Source organism: Amblyomma americanum, chromosome 7 (assembly GCF_052857255.1).
Source record: "Amblyomma americanum isolate KBUSLIRL-KWMA chromosome 7, ASM5285725v1, whole genome shotgun sequence".
Taxonomy (NCBI): domain Eukaryota; kingdom Metazoa; phylum Arthropoda; class Arachnida; order Ixodida; family Ixodidae; genus Amblyomma; species Amblyomma americanum.
Genome location: NC_135503.1, coordinates 148,679,441 through 148,695,878, shown reverse-complemented (window position 1 = coordinate 148,695,878; position 16,438 = coordinate 148,679,441). Strand labels below are relative to the sequence as shown.

The window sequence follows — 16,438 nt, the reverse complement described above, 5'->3', positions numbered from 1 at the left end:
ATGTCTGAGCCGATTTGAGAACAAGGCCTAATACGTTAAGACCAGGCGTAGGTTGAGAAACAAGTTAAAGAAAAGTGTAATGTTTGTTCTATAAAATTAAGCGAGTTCTGTGCCGATGCAGTTAAGTTGCTCCAGTTGATATTAGGGTAATTAAAATCGCCCAATAAATAAATTTCGGCCTTTGAGAAGTTGCATCTGATATCTGAGAGGTTGCATGACATGCAGATTTTTAACGAAAGTTTCTGAACTCTCTGGTGGTCGGTAACTTGTACGAAAAAGAGACTTAAAAGATGACGACGTGATGCAAACACGTAAGATTTCAAGAAAGGACGAAATGTTGACGCGGAACAGAGGAACAGAGGGGGCCCGACACCGTTCGCTGCACCATGTTTACGGCCATCCTCCTGTTCCAGATGCTGACGTGCTGGCTGCCTTCCAGTGCGTGCCCATCCTCGGATTACCAGCCTTCAACTACCGCCTTCACCCTGAGTGGAGCTAAAAAGTGGAACCCGCCTTGGCTAGAACCCCCTCCAGTCGCCGCGAACTAAAATCCAGCCCGAATACAGCACTTCGCCTGGCAACGTACCGCATCGCCAACGTCACCAGTCACAAGACCGGATCGGGCACTACTTAAGCAAAGTGGCTGCGCCAGCCACTTGGGGCCCGACACCGTTCGCTGCACCATGTTTACGGCCATCCTCCTGTTCCAGATGCTGACGTGCTGGCTGCCTTCCAGTGCGTGCCCATCCTCGGATTATCAGCCTTCAACTACCGCCTTCACCCTGAGTGGAGCTAAAAAGTGGAACCCGCCTTGGCTAGAACCCCCTCCAGTCGCCGCGAACTCAAATCCAGCCCGAATACAGCACTTCGCCTGGAAATGTACCGCATCGCCAACGTCACCAGTCACAAGACTGGATCGGGCACTACTTAAGCAAAGTGGCTGCGCCAGCCACTTGGGGCCCGACACCGTTCGCTGCACCATGTTTACGCCATCCTCCTGTTCCAGGTTGGTTACTTACCTTGTAAAGAATACCGAAGTAGCAACCGCTGCCTTGTCGCGGTGTCGTGCCCCAATTTTGTCGACTGGCGTGGTGTTATGCGTCTTAGTTGTGATATGCTGGCGCTTGGAATGTTGTCGCGATTATTGCTCTTGCTGTCAGGTGATGTGGAACTTAACCCAGGCCCTCCCAAGAAGGATGATAAAGCTATCCCGGACGCTCTGCAGCGCCTTGAGGAACAACACGCAGCCTTCAGTACTGAGCTGAAACAGCTACGTACTACCCAAATAACCCATGAAAAGTTAATATCCTCACTAACAAACCGCGTGCTTGCGCTGGAAACATCCCAACAGAACCTGAGCATACACACCAACCTGAACGAAACAGGCGAACTTAAACATGAAATAGCAGTCTTAAAGGCCGCAAGTATTGATACCAGTAATCGAATGCGACGAAACAATTTGCTCTTCCTAGGCCTAGAAGACACTGAAAATGAATCCTGGGCAGAATCTGAAACACAAGTCTTGTCATTCTGTTCGAATGAACTTGACATCTAGATAGACCCCACCAGCATCGAGCGTGCCCACCGTTTAGGTAAATTTAATGCTGAAAAAAAAACGTCCTATCATTGTTAAATTAGCACACTTTAAAACCAAAGACACCATCCTAGCCTGCGGTCCCAAACTGAAAGATACAAGTTACGCCATCAGAGAAGATTTTGCTTTTGCCACACGTCTCGCTCGCTCTAAATTGATACAGTTTATTCGGCCTAAAAAATTCGCATTCAAGCTTAACGTTGACAAGCTTCATGTAGGGCATAAATGCTATGTGTACGACCCTGTGTCTGATAGCGTAATTGAGTCTGCAAAACAGCCAGCTGGTCGTGCTCAGTCCGAGCACCTCTCCTACAAACCATCACAAAGCACCGATTGACACCCCGCAAAACATGCTACGCCACCAAATCGCCCCCACCCTTCACGTTCCGAGCATCTCAATATCGTCCTCACTAACATACGGAGCATTTTACCAAAGCGAGATAAACTGCACAGCCTTATCGACGACACTGGTGCTGACATTGTCCTACTAACAGAAACGTGGCTACACGAAGGCGTGAAAGATACTGAAATCCTCCCTTCAAACGGGAACTACGTTCTTTATCGTCGTGATCGGCGCGGACGGAGGGGCGGAGGAGTGCTTATCGCCATCCGAAACACCCTATCATCATCACTCATCTGTCACGACACCAAACTAGAACTAACCTGGGTATGCGTGCACAACTTCGGATTGAAAGAAATATTGGGCATTTGCTACAGGCCACCAGACAGCGATTCATCCTTCTGTGACTCCCTTCATGACGCATTAACGACGATTAAAACACATATTTGAATTCGAACATCTTTCTGTTCGGTGATTTTAACTATCCACATATAAACTGGGCTTCCCTCTCTGTATCTAGTTATTCACCTTCCAAAGAATCGAAACAATTTCTTGACTTAACACTAGACTTCAACCTGCATCAAACCATCACACACCCCACAAGAGGTACTCACACTCTTGGCCTGTTACTGACATCTTGCCCAGACAACATTCACAGTGTAACTCTGCTTCCGGGCCTCAGCGATCACATGTTTCTGCACATTTGCACGTCATTACATTCCAACAGGCGATCACCTACGAAAAAATTAATCACTGACTATAAGCGAGGTAATTTCGATTCCATAAATAAGGAACTTTCATTCTTTTTCACCGACTTCCTAGGTTCTTATCTAACCAACACAGTTCACGAAAACTGGGAAAGTTACAAGCCAACAATGTTGCGACTAAAAAATAAGTACATCCCAACCATTGTCGTCAAATCGGATTCCAACAATATTTGGTTTAACAAAAACTTGAAGCACCTTCTTAGTAGGAAAAAACGGCTTTATCGTTCCGCTAAACTAAGCCAAAAACAAGAAGCATGGGAAAGATACCACGCCTGCGCGAGTAAATATTTAAATGAATTGAGTGCTGCGAAAGATAAATTTTTCTCTGTTGACTTGCTATCCATTCTCAAAACAAATCCCACCAAATTCTGGCGTATCCTCTCCCCTAAACATAAATCTAATCGGTTCGATCTTGTAGGACCTGATGGCGAACCAGCTGATACTAATCAATGCGAAAAACTTTAAATGACTACATCTCATCTGTGTTTTCGCCTGTCAGCAATTCTACACCCAACGTTTTGCAAACCAATAGTCAAAAAGAAAGGCCGGAAATTCAAATTAGCCCCGAAGGAATCTCCAAATTAATCAGTTCACTCAAGCTGTCATCATCTGCAGGATGTGACCAAATAAACAGTAAACTACTTAAAAACACTCTATCATTATCAAGCCAGATACTACACCTAATATTTACCCAATCTTTAGACACCGGAAACATTCCTGACGATTGGAAGATAGCCCAAATTGTTCCCATTTTCAAAACAGGTGATCGCGCATGCCCAGCTAACTATCGTCCAATATCCCTTACTAGCATATCTTCTAAACTTCTAGAGCACATTATATCATCAAGCTTAATGTCTCACCTTGATTCAATAAATTTCTTTTATCCTCATCAACATGGCTTCAGGAAATCATTTTCATGCGAAACCCAGCTGGCAGAGTTCACCCAAGACATCCTTAAGGCCATAGACGATAACCTCCAAATAGATGCAATCTTCTTAGACTTCTCGAAGGCATTTGATCGCGTACCTCACAACCATCTGCTTGCGAAACTTTCGTTCCTGGGAATTCCTGCTAATCTGATATGCTGGCTCGAACATTTTCTAAAAGGACGCTCGCAGTTCACATCCGCCAATAACATCCAGTCACCCTTAACAGATGTAACATCTGGTGTCCCTCAAGGGGCCGGGTTATCACCATTACTCTTCTTAATATACATCAACGACCTGCCCTCTAATATTCAATGCAAATTGCGACTCTTTGCGGACGATTGTGTCATCTATAATGCAATAAGTAACCCAACCGATAACCTCACTTTGCAACTGGACCTTGACGTTATTGCATCATGGTGTGAAAAGTGGCAGATGCCTTTAAATCTTACTAAGTTCAAATCGTTGTCCTTCACTCGCAAACACACCTTGACGAATCACACTTACAGCATTTCATCAGTCCCTATAACCGTTGCAAAATCTTACAAATATCTAGGTGTACATCTCACATCAACACTTTCTTGGGTCACCCACATTAGAACCATTTGCTCCGACACTTCACGCACACTTGGCTACCTGAGAAGGAATCTGAAATCTGCATCACCTAACATAAAACATCTCGCGTATGAAACATTTGTGCGGCCAAAATTAGAGTATGCATCATCCATCTGGCACCCATGGCAATCGTATCTCACCATCGAATTGGAATCAATTAAAAATCGTGCAGCTCGGTTCATCACTTCATGTTACTCAAGAGAAGCCAGTGTCACCGCCCTCAAGCAGTCCCTCCGTCTCTTAACACTGGAATCACGCCGCGTCGTTTCCCGCCTATGCTTACTTCATACATTTTATCATAACACAAGATCACGGCACGCTCTATTAACCGCCCCACTACGAACGTCCTCCCGGCTTAGTCACGGTAACCCGATAGCACGCATCAGTGGCCACACGTCAGCTTACAACAACTCATTTTTCCCCAACGCAATAGCACTATGGAATTCACTGCCTTACGACATCGCTGCATGCACTGATCACAAAACATTCCGCGAGAAAATAAAAATTCACCTCACATAAATCTTGATCACTTCTGCGCTCTTTTGTAGCGAGTATTGCTTGACATATCTTTGTGAAATGATGTATCACTTGCTGGAAAACCCCGATATGACTACAACCCCTTTTATGTTTGTTTGTATGTTTGTTCTTTTTATTGTTATGCATGTTCCCATCATCGCCGTTGGAAACCAATATGCCCCCCCTTATGTAATGCCTTCGGGCCTTTAAGGGATCAATAAATGAAATGAAATGAAATTGATTTTTTTTATGGCAATCATTACGCCACCACTCTTTTAATACGTCTGTCATTCCGGTAGACAACAAAATCGCGAGATCAAGTAAGATGTCGTCGTCAGTTATATCTGAGTACAGCCATGTTTCTGTTAAAGTTAAGACGTCAGAGGTACAGTCTTATAGATATGAGTAGAATATGGTGCGCTTTGGAAGGATGCTACGTATGTTAGCGAATGATATGGTAAGTGAAGGGTGGGCAGTTCCGCCGTTTGAAGGCTGTGGATGATAGTCTGCCTCTTGTACAACCGCTCTTCGTTTTTGCTACCGGGTGCACTGTTCGAGAGTGTTGGAAGTAGTGTCGTACATGTTGTGAGACTGTAGACGAAGCGAGCTTTTATTGCCACTCGCAATTATGGCGGCCACTCCTCTGAACACGAAGATGCGGGATGATGATGAATATTTACAGATGAAGACGTGGGTAGCGCACTGTGCTTACACTTTCTCCCCCTAAGGACAAAAGCGATCGGCCCGGGCGGACGTTAGAGCGAAGTAGGTTGACGGGCGAAGGCCTTTGAGCGCGACAGGCGAACAATCTCTACGCCGCGACAACGTCGGTCATTGACAGGATGGACAGGGGCAACGCGATAGTTCACGGAGGACGTTTGTTCGAGTAGGGTGTACGGACCAATAAAGCGGCTGAGAAATTTTTCGCACAAGTGGGGGGTGCGCACGGGAGCCCATAGCAACACTTCATGACCAGGGCAGAAACGCACTGCACGGTGTTTGAAGTCATAGGTGCTTTCCCGAAGGCTTGGCAGGCGTCAGTGTTCAGGTGGGCAATGGTGCGACAGGACGCAAGACGGGAAGTAAATTCGTCATAGGAGAGTCCGGAAGAGGTTGTGGAGGCAGAGAAGACAGATGCTTCGAGAGTGAAAGTAGTGAGCGACCATACACAAGAAGAAACAGGGGGAATTGTAGGCAAAGGTTACAAAGGGGAGCATGGCGTCTCAGTTGGTGTGGTCGGGGTGGATGTACATGGATAGCATGCGATGAAACCGCTCTGTGAGCCCGTTGGTCTAGGGGTTATAGGCTGAAGTTGTTTTATGGATGGTCCTGCAAGTGTGAAAAACTTCAAGGACGCTTCAAACAAGGACGCTGGAGAGGAATCATTTGCCGCGGTCACTGATATGGACACGTGGGGCCGCATGGCGCAAATATATGGCGTTGAGGAAGAAATGGGCGATCTCGGAGGCAGAGCCGGAAGAAACGGGGACTGTTTCAACGTACCGGGTTAAGTGGTCGATAATTGTGACGATCAAACGGTTGCCCGATGGCGTTAGTGGTAAGGGACCGTAGAGGTCAATCCCAACGACATCGAAAGGCGAGAAAGGACAGTGGAGAGGTTGTAGAACGCCCGCAGGAGGAGACGTCGAGCATTTACGGCGTTGGCAAGGGATGCAAGATGCAGTATATTTGGCGACAGAGGTTGAGATGCCAGGACAAAAGAAATGGCGCTTTATACGGTCATACGTTTTCTCGAATCCTAAGTGGCCGGCCATGGTGCCGTCATGAAGAGCGTGCAATACTTCACGATGAAGAGAACGGGGAATGACAGGTACCCAGGCGTGACCCAGGGGGCTATGATTGTGCTAAGGCAAGGTGGCGTCAACCAGCTTGAAACAGTTGAGTTGGCGACGGAGGCGGATAGTTGGAGGCCGCATAGCATCACTCAGGCGATCGATGAGAGTCCGGCAGTAAGGCTCGGCCCGCTGGGCTGAGGCGATATCGCCGAGAGCGGGAGTGGGCACCAGATCAATGGCTGCAGCTGTCAATGCTTGAGTAGCTATTGAATTAGCAGTGGGGAGCGTTGAAGCAACAGGAGGAGAGCATGGAGATTTTGTTGAGGCTAGAGGGCAACGAGAGAGCGTATCGGCGTCTTTGTGTTTTTTTCCCGGATTTCCAGGTAACTGTGAAATCATAATCCTGGAGGCGGAAATCCAGGGACCGAGGCGCCCGGACAAGTTCTTTTGTGACGACAAATAGCACAGCACCTGATGGTCAGTGACGATGGTGAACTGGCGGCCGAACAAATAGGGGCGAAATTTCTGAACAGCCCTGACAACGGCAAGACACTCTTGCTCAGTGATCGTGTATTTCTGCTCCGCTGCAGTCAGGGTACGACTTGCGTAAGCAATGACTGGCTCAGTCGAAGAGTGCTGGCGCTGCAAAAGAACGGCATCAATGCCGTGTCCACTGGTGTGAGTGTGTAAAATCGTCGAGGCGTTTTCATCAAAATGGGCCAGTATGAGATCAGATCTGAGGGCCTGCTTTAGAGAAATAAAGGCGGCCTCGCAGGCTTCAGACCAAACGAAGGGCGTGCTGGCGCTAAGAAACTTATGCAAAGGTGCGGCCATGGAGGCGAAACTTCGGATGAAGCCACGAAAGTATGAGGCCAGTCCTAGAAAACTGCGCAGGTCTTTAATTCGTGTTGGGCGGGGGCAATGCATAACTTGAGCAACTATGTCGGTATCAGGTTTTATGCGCCTGCAACTAACGACGTGTCCGAAGGCTTTGATAGAATTGGAAGCAAAGCAACATTTATTTGTGTTTAACTGAAGTACGGCCGCGGAAAGAGCACTTAGAACATCATTGAGGTGAGCGAGGGGCTCACAGAAAGTCGAGGAGAAAGTTACGATGTCGTGCAGGTACGGAGACATGTTTTCTATTTCAGCCCGCGGCTGAGTACGGTGTCAATAAGGCGTTCGAACATGGCCGGAGCATTGCACAAGCCGAATGGCATAACGTTAAATTCATAAAAGCAATCTGGCGTCGCGAAAGCTGTCTTGTCTATGTCCTCTTTATGCATGGAGAATTGCCAGTAGCCGGATCTTAGGTCGAGACTAGAGAAAAATTGAGCACCTTGGAGACGGTCAATGGCATCGTCAATACGAGGAATATAATAAACATCCTTTCGAGTGATCTTATTGAGGGAGCGATAGTCGACACAAAAGCGTACTGAACCATTCTTCTTTTGTACCAGCACAACTGGTCAGGACCAAGGACTTGAAGAAGGGGGTAAGATGTGGCGCTTGAGCATGTCGGTTACATTATCTTGAATAATTTTGCACTCACTAGAAGACACGCGATACGGGCGGCGGCGAATGATGCGCGAACCGTCAGTGTGGATGTGAGGCGTATCCGCACAGGTTTGGCCCAAAAGTTTTGACTGGCTATCAAAAGAAGCGGCATGTATGTTCAAAAGGGCAAGCAATTCTGCTTTTTGAGCAAGCGTGAGATCGTTGCTGATAGTAGCGGAAGTAGCTGCAGGAGATGAAGCATGGGATGAAGCGGCGAAGCTTGATAGGGGCGAAGCAAGAACGGTGACAGGATCAGCGGTAGACACAGAAGCGTCTTTAGTGCCTGCGCGCCGAAGAATGGATTCCGACGTAGTATTGAACGCAGTCAAAAGGGCAGTCTCATTGACGAAGCGAAGAAGGGATGCGACGAGAAAAATGCCCCTGGAGAGAAGACGGGGATTGGGTGTGGCGAAAACGTCCTCAGCATTTACTTGAGCAGAAGGCACGGAGAGGATATCTTCGGAGCCGGGATAAAGTACATGGTCTGCGGTGTGGTTCAAGTGATGAGAAGGCATTGCAGGAGCGCCAGAAAGGTCGGATTCAGCAACTTTCAGAGTAGGAGGGCAACATGTAATGACAGCTTGCGCGGAGTGGAGGAAATACCAGCCGAGGATGAGGGGGTGAGCACAGCAGGGTAGTGCAGTGAACTGGATGGGGTGCTGGATGCCGTTAATAGTGACGCGTGCTGTCCACAGACCGGAAGTATGCATTGATTCTTCATTAGCAGCACGACGAGAAGGACCGCAGTAAGGAGAGCACACTTTGCGAAGATGGGAACACAAAGCAGAATTGATGATGGAAACAGCGGCACCGGTATCAGAAAATGCGTCTACACTACTGCCTTCAACATCAATGGTTAAAAGGTTGGACGGTGGCGGAGGAGGAATTGAAGGGTGGGCGAGTGGTGCAGCTTTACCACCGGAAACTGCACAATTTAGTTTTCGGTATGGCGACCAGCGGTCTGAGAGGCTGGACCTAGAGGTGATGAAGAGGGGCAGATCGGTGACGGCGAGCGGCGGTGCGACTACCGGACACTCGACGAGCGGTCTGGAGAAGGCGACGGAGAGGAGAAGCGGGCAGGATCGTTGGGGAGGAACGTTGGGCGGCAAGGTTACGGTGAGCACGTGTCGTAGTGATGAGGAGTATTAGCGGCTAAAGTAGTGTGGTAACCATACGATGAGCAGGTTTTGTCTTTGCGAAAGTGACCATGCTGGTTACGCTCGTTGCGCTGACGCCGATGACAAACACGGGCAACATGTCCACGAATTCCACAGTAGTAGCAGATATGACGAGGCGCAGGCGGCCGCCAAACCGCTGGATACATTTAGGGTCTCTGGGATAAGGAGGCGACTGTCTGCTAGACGGGCGGCGAATGTGAAGGATATACGGGAGGAGCAGGAGACGCAGCAACCTGGGCATTTGTGGGCACACAAAGGGGTACAGATGGCTCGGGTGCCGCGGGACGAGGGACGGAAGTGAGATCGTCCTTGATGAGATCACGCTATGGCGAGATCGGAGGCTGGTGCTGATAGGATTACACCGGCGGTAAGGTGGAGCCGTGCAGCTCCTCTCGGATTATGGAGCGAATGAAAGAGGACGCACGTTCACGTCGGTTGAAAGGCTGGGGTCCGAGGCGTCTTGCAAGTCGAGTGATTGGAGGTCATCAAGACTGTTACATGTGGTGCGGGTATTGTTGAGTGAGGTAGGATTTTGGCTAGCAAGCGTGATAAAAGCAAATAAGCCGATGCCTTTAAGAATGTGACGGACCCGATCGTGCTCAGGCATTGCACTTTTGACACGTCGACACAGGCCTAATACATCTTCAATGTAAGGCGTATAAGATTCGCTTTTTTGTATATGGCCTGGCTTGCACCAACAGTTCCAAAAATTTGCCGAAGCTGCGAGGTAAAGTGGGTCATATCCAGGATAGCATTCTTGTGATTGCTGAACCAAGTCTTGGCCACAGCGATTAAACAGAATGAGACGTGGATGAGCTTCATGGCAGAGTCCCGACGATTGTAGGCACTTACTTGATTGTACTGGTAGAGCCAGTCATCGAAGTCATCACCACGGAGACCCGAAAATGTAGGAGGCTCGCGCTGAAGGGTGGTGACGGTCCATGTCGGGTGTACCGGTGTCGGAGCGGCAGCAGGTGCGCTGGAGTCAGGGCTGCGGGCGGAGGGATCAGCATGAAGTGGAAGCACACGTGCTGAGGCAGAGGCAAAGCCAGCGGTACGTCACTGCGATGTTGGTCGACGGTTTTCATCTTTGGAGATGGTACGACCAGGTGACGACCGGAAAGTAGCTGCAGTGTTGCGACGGAGAGGACGCAGGATCAAGAGCAGCCTCCGCCACTTGTGAGACTGTAGACGAAGTGAGATCTTATTGCCACTCGCAATTATGGCGGCCACTCCACCGAAGACGAAGATGCGTGATGATAATGAATATTCAGAGATGAAGAGGAGGGTCGTGTACTCTGCCTACATTATATACACTATCATTCATGCACAGTTAATCGACTCGAAGCTTTAACGATCCGCCCTCCGACTTTGAAAAATCTATCAGTTTTTTCCTGACCAGGCGTCCTGTTTGTCCTTGTAGTGCCCGAACTTGACTATGATCCGTCTAGATCTGGTTAGTATCGACCAAGATGGCGGGCTCTTTCAATTTGTGCGGGTTCGAGTGTGCAGCCAAGGTGTTCCGCACAAAGCTCCAAAACATTCGTTTCTGAGCTCGACCATATTTCGGACTGGTCGTCAGGAATACTGAAAAAAATTAGGTTGGAGCCGTGAAGTGTGTTTTCTGTGTCATTTGGTAGCTTATATTTCAGTGACTAATTGTAGACAGTTCTGTGGATGGCGTAGAAATGCTTGATTTCATTTCTACCATTTCCACCTCGATTGTGCGAATTCTGGTACATAGATTTTTAGTTCAACGTCCACTGATGCCTGCGACTGTTTTAGGGCGCGTAGGTCTTTCCTGATACCATCCTGGTCAGATTCAAATCTTTGAACCGTCTCAAGTACAGTTGTAAGAACGCTTTTTTGATCGATATGAGTCCTAGCAAGATTTAACTCTACACCTCATTAAGGTGCAAAGAGAACGCTACTAACACAGAGTGTCATTCTAGTCCTGCAACACGTCAGAACATGCAACTAGTGTCTGGAAACCACGAACAAAAAACGATTCCAAGTTTTGGCATATAAAGAGGCATCATTGCAATGACCTGGAAGTACACTAACGGTGCCTGCTTCATATTGAAAGCGTTGTCGTGCCCCAAGAAAAAGGAGTCCGGTTGCAGATTAAATCCCGCACTTCCAACGCTGATAGCGGGATGGGCGGATGTACAAGGTCCCAGTTGCCAGAAGATCTTGCCAATCTCTTAGAGAAAAGATGGTTTCGTCCAGCTGTCGGGTATGCGGTCGCGTCTGGCGGCGTCCACAGTTGCAGTGAATCCGCAGTCGGTGTATTCCAAGCTAACTGAACGACCAGGAAAACCTGGAAGAGCACGAACGGTGAGTGCTTCACGATAAAAAGGGTGTCGTGCCCCCCAAAAAACGCTGTCCGGTTGCAGAATATAACCCCCGCGCTGCCAACGCTGACAGCGGGTGGACGGGTGTACATGGTCCGAGTTGCCAGCTGATCATGGTAATCTCGTTCAGGAAAGACGGTTTCGTCCAGCTGCTTGGTCTCGTCGCGTCTGGCAGCGCCCAAAGTTGCAGTGAATCCGCAATCTGTGCATTCCAAAGAAACTTAAGGACCAGGACAACCTGGAAGAACACGAACGGTGAGTGCTTCATGGTGAAATCGGGGTCGTGCCCCAAGGAAACACTGTCCGGTTGCAGATTATAACCCCCGCGCTTCGAACGCTGATAGCCGGTGGGCGGGTGTACATGGTCCCGGTTGCCAGCCGATCATGGCAATCTCCTCAAGGAAAGACGGTTTCGTCCAGCTGTTGGGTCTGGTCGCGTCTGGCAGCGCTCAAACTTGCAGTGAATTCGCAGTCGGTGCATTCCAAAGAAACTGAAGCACCAGGAAAACCTGGAAGAACACGAACGGTGAATGCTTCATGATGAATGTGGTGTCCTTCCTGATGCGCTGCGGTGCTTACACAATGTTCGCGAGTTTTCCCAGAGCGACAGCTGAAATCATTAAATGCCTAAAACGCCCGTCTGTTGTGCCATGTCAGTGAATTTGAAAGAACCCCAGATTGTCGCAAATAATACGGAGCTCTCTACTACGTTGTCTCCTATAGCTCAGGTTAGGCTTTGAAAAATAAGAGACGCCACCAGTGAAGAAAGTTTCGTTCTTGACGTTTCGGCTTCCACACGAAAGCCTTGTTCACAATGAATGCATCACAAAACAAGGGTTTTTTAAATATGATTGAATAATTGGCGCAAGGAGCGTGCGTATATCGGGTGTAGATTACCGTCGTTCCGGTTTAACGTGTGTGACGTAGTTTGTATGATTAGGGATTCCAGATGAAGTCGGGATGCTGCTACTTTTTCGGTTGCGATTAATCCTTGCCTTGTCACAGTAAATGTGGCCATTCACGACGGCGTGCTCCGCTAAGGCGTTGTTGCGAGTGTTTTCATTTTTTACTTCCCGAGAGTGCTGCTGCAATCGCTTCCGGTAGTTCCCTGTTTCCACGATATACACACCGTTGCAGTCTGCGCAGGGGATTTCGTAGACAACTCCGGGGAACCTTTCATTTGGCAGTATGTACGTCACCTTTACAAGCTGATGGCGCATATTTCTGGTCGGGACATGGGCCACCTGCACGTCATATTCCCGTAGGACACGTGCCAGGCATTCACTTGTACCCGGCACATACGGCACAGAAGCCCGTTTCTTGAGCGGAGGGCGGGGTCCGGTTGTCCTTGTTTTGCCAACTGACGTTCTACCGCGTCGATGAAGCGCCTACGGTATCCACAGCTTCTGTGGTCATCCCGTACCTTTTTTGCGTCCAGGGTCGCATCCTCGGGCCTTGTGCACAACCTTTTCGCACGCTGCAATAACGTGCTAACAACTTCCTTCTTATGGCTGGCAGAGGGCGCTGAATTGAAATATAGGTAGCGGCCAGTGTGCGTCTCCTTTCGGTATACACTGAATGATAGACCCAGCCTTCCCGTGAAACAAGGACGTCTAGGAATGGCAGTCTGCCGTTCAATTCTTCTTCTATAGTAAACTGAATGGGTCTTTCCAGGCTGTTAAGATGGTCCAGAAACTTGCTCACCGCGCCTTTTTGGATGATGCAGAAGCAGTCATCGATGTAGCAGAAAAATACCTTCGGGGAAGGGACAAAGGAGGCCAACGCCCGCTGTCCAGCTTTTCCATGGTGAGGTTGGCAGCCGTAACCGAAACTGAGGCGTCCATGGAGGTCCCGTGTACCTGTTTGTAAAAATTGCCCACAAAAACGAAGTATGTGTTCTTTAGGCAGAATTCTAGAAGCCTGCGCAGGCCCGGTACGTCTATCGGTGATCATTCAGGCAAAATAAGGTCAGCCTCGAGGGCAGAGGTGGAAACGGTGACAGCAAGGTCTATCGGGACGCTCGTGAACATAGAGTTAATGTCAAACGACACCATCACCTCATCTTCATCGATTGAAGTGCTGCGGTTCTTCTCGACAAAGGCGAACGAATTGCGGACGTGACTGGGACTCTGGCCAACGAGCGGACAAAGGACCTGGAGCAAGAACTTCGAGAGGTTATGCAGGGGGGAGCGAGTGTAATCCACGATGGGACGCAAAGCAACGTCTGGCTTGTGGATTTTGGGCAATCGATAGAAAGCAGGTGCGGATCCATTCTGGCTAAGCAGTTTGTAGTAGAGAGCTTCTTGGTTCTGTGGAAAGGCCAGAAAAACGTCGGACAGCAGCTTTTGGAATTCTCTTTCCAGCTTTAGTGTCGGATCCTTCTTGAGGCGGACATAGGTTTCACCGTCTTCCAGAAGAGATAGCATCTTCTTTTCATAGTCGGCCTTGTCCAGGAGAACAGTCGCATTGCCTTTATCTGCCGGTAGAGTCACAATGCGTTCATTTTCACGGAGACTCTTGTTAGTGTCCCGTTCTACACGTGACAACGCAGAGCGGGAAGGTCCGCGATGAACGGCGTTCAGTACGCCCACCACTTGGGTGCGGGCCTCTTCGCGGGGAGTGTATTCGACCTGGCTGACAGCATATTCCACCGCGCACACTAGTTTCTTCTTGTTCATTGCGGGTCCTATTTTTACATTCAACCCAAGATGCAGCACATTCTTTTCAGCTTGGCTCTGTCTGTATGACGATAAGTTATGCAGTGTGGTTTTTTAAGCCACCTTAGTTCTGACTGATTGCTCGGTAAGAAGCTTGGTCACCTTATTGTCATAGTCAAGCTCACCTCTCTTGCGTTGATGTCAGACTTGTGATTCGCATGCAGCTGGATGCTGGCGAATATGCATGGGTAGTGGTGCTCCAGGCGGCACCGGGCACTGAAGGCATCGTTCTACAAAGCACGAATTTTCTCTTTGCAGTCCAGGATCCTAGCTTGTGAAAGCTGTCGTTCCGCCTTTGCGGCCACACTGTGCCCGAAAGGCGTAGACACAGGTCTGTTGAGTCGTATGGAGCGGGGAACTAGGTTACGGGCTTTACATGTTAGGTTAAACTTAAGACGGTTCCTGAATGAAGTGACACGGCAGTTAAGGTTGACATATTTGCGGATCTCGTTGATGACTTCCTGGCCATACGCGTGGCGAAGGGCGATGAAGTTGAGCATCACCGAGATCCGCATCACCGAGATCCGCAAATATGTCAACCTTAACTGCTATGTCACTTTATTCAGGAACCATCTTAAGTTCAACCTAACATGTAAAGCGCGTTACCTAGTTCCCCGCTCCATACGACTCAACAGACCTGTGTCTACGCCTTTCTGGCACAGTGTGGTCGGAAAGGCAGAACGACAACTTCTACAAGCTAGGATGCTGGACTGCAAAGAGAAAATTCGTGCTTCGGAGAACGATGCCTTCTGTGCCCGGCGCCGCCTGGAGCACCACTACCCCAGCGTATTCGCCAGCATCCAGTTGCATGCTAATCACAACTCTGACCTTCAACGCAAGAGAGGTGAGCTTGCCCACGACAATAAGCTGACGAAGCTTCTTTCCGAGCAATCAGTCAAAACTAAGGTGGCTTCAAGAACCACAGTGCATAGCCTATCGTCGTACAGACCGAGCCAAGCTGAAAAGAATGTGCTGAATCTCGGGTTGAATGCCAACATAGGACCCGCAACGGTCAAGAAGAAACTAGTGCGCGCGGTGGAATATACTGTCAGCCATGCCGAAAACACTCGCCGCGAAAAGGCCCGCACCCGAGTGTTGGGCGTACTGAACGACGTTCATCGCGGACCTTCCCGCTCTGCGTTGTCACGTGTAGAACGGGACGCTATCAAGAGTATCCGTGAAAATGAACGCATTGTGATTCGACCGGCAGATAAAGGCAATGCGACTGTTCTCTTGGACAAGGCCGACTATGTAAAGAAGATGCTGTCTCTTCTGGAAGACGGTGGAACCTATGTCCGACTCAAGAATGATCCGACACTAAAGCTGGAAAGAGAATTCCAAAAGCTGCTGTCCGATGTATTTCTGGCCGTTCCTCCCAACCAAAAAGCTCTCTACTACAAACTGCTTAGCCACAATGGATCCGCACCTGTTTTCTATGGATTGCCGAAAATCCACAAGCCAGACGTTCCTTTGCGTCCCATCGTGGATTGCACTCGCTACCCTCTGCATAACCTCTCGAAGTCCTTGCACCAGGTCCTTTCTCCGCTCGTTGGCCAGAGTCCCAGTCACGTCCGCAATTCGTTCCACTTTGTTGAGAAGAACCGCAGCACTTCAATCGATGAAGATGAGGTGATGGTGTCGTTTGACGTTAAGTCCCTGTTCACGAGCGTCCCAATAGACCTTGCTGTCACCGTTTGCACCACTGCCCTCGAGGCTGATGTTACTTTGCCGGAATGATCACCGTTAGACGTACCGGACCTGCGCAGGCTTCTAGAATTCTTGCTAAAGAACACATACTTCGTTTTTGTGGGCAGTTTTTACAAACAGGTACACGGAACACCCATGGGCGCCTCAGTTTCGGTTACGGCTGCGAATCTCACCATGAAAAAGCTGGAACAGCGGGCGTTTGCCTCCTTTGTGCCTTCCCCGAAGGTATTTTTCCGCTACATCGATGACTGCTTCTGCATCATCCAAAAAGGCGCGGTGAGCAAGTTTCTGGACCATCTTAAGAGCCTGGAAAGAGCCATTCAGTTTACTATAGAAAAAGAATTGGACGGCAGGCTGCCATTCCTTGACGT

At 49.0% G+C, this 16,438-nt stretch overlaps 2 protein-coding genes across 2 annotated transcripts; one reads left to right on the top strand and one right to left on the bottom strand.

The window, feature by feature from the left end:
- Nucleotides 1-13,592: 13,592 nt before the first annotated feature.
- On the bottom strand, nt 13,593-14,321 carry LOC144098165 (uncharacterized). Its single transcript, XM_077630687.1, has one exon. It carries the CDS (start codon nt 14,319-14,321, stop codon nt 13,593-13,595), a length of 729 nt encoding a protein of 242 aa, XP_077486813.1.
- Nucleotides 14,322-14,846: 525 nt separating this feature from the next.
- LOC144098163 (uncharacterized) lies at nt 14,847-16,097 on the top strand. Its single transcript, XM_077630686.1, has one exon. It carries the CDS (start codon nt 14,847-14,849, stop codon nt 16,095-16,097), a length of 1,251 nt encoding a protein of 416 aa, XP_077486812.1.
- Nucleotides 16,098-16,438: the final 341 nt, after the last annotated feature.

Excerpts from the sequence above, each read along its gene's own strand:
- LOC144098165 (XM_077630687.1), bottom strand. The coding sequence starts at position 14,321 with ATGAACAAGAAGAAACTAGTGTGCGCGGTGGAATATGCTGTCAGCCAG.
- LOC144098163 (XM_077630686.1), top strand. The coding sequence starts at position 14,847 with ATGAAGTTGAGCATCACCGAGATCCGCATCACCGAGATCCGCAAATAT.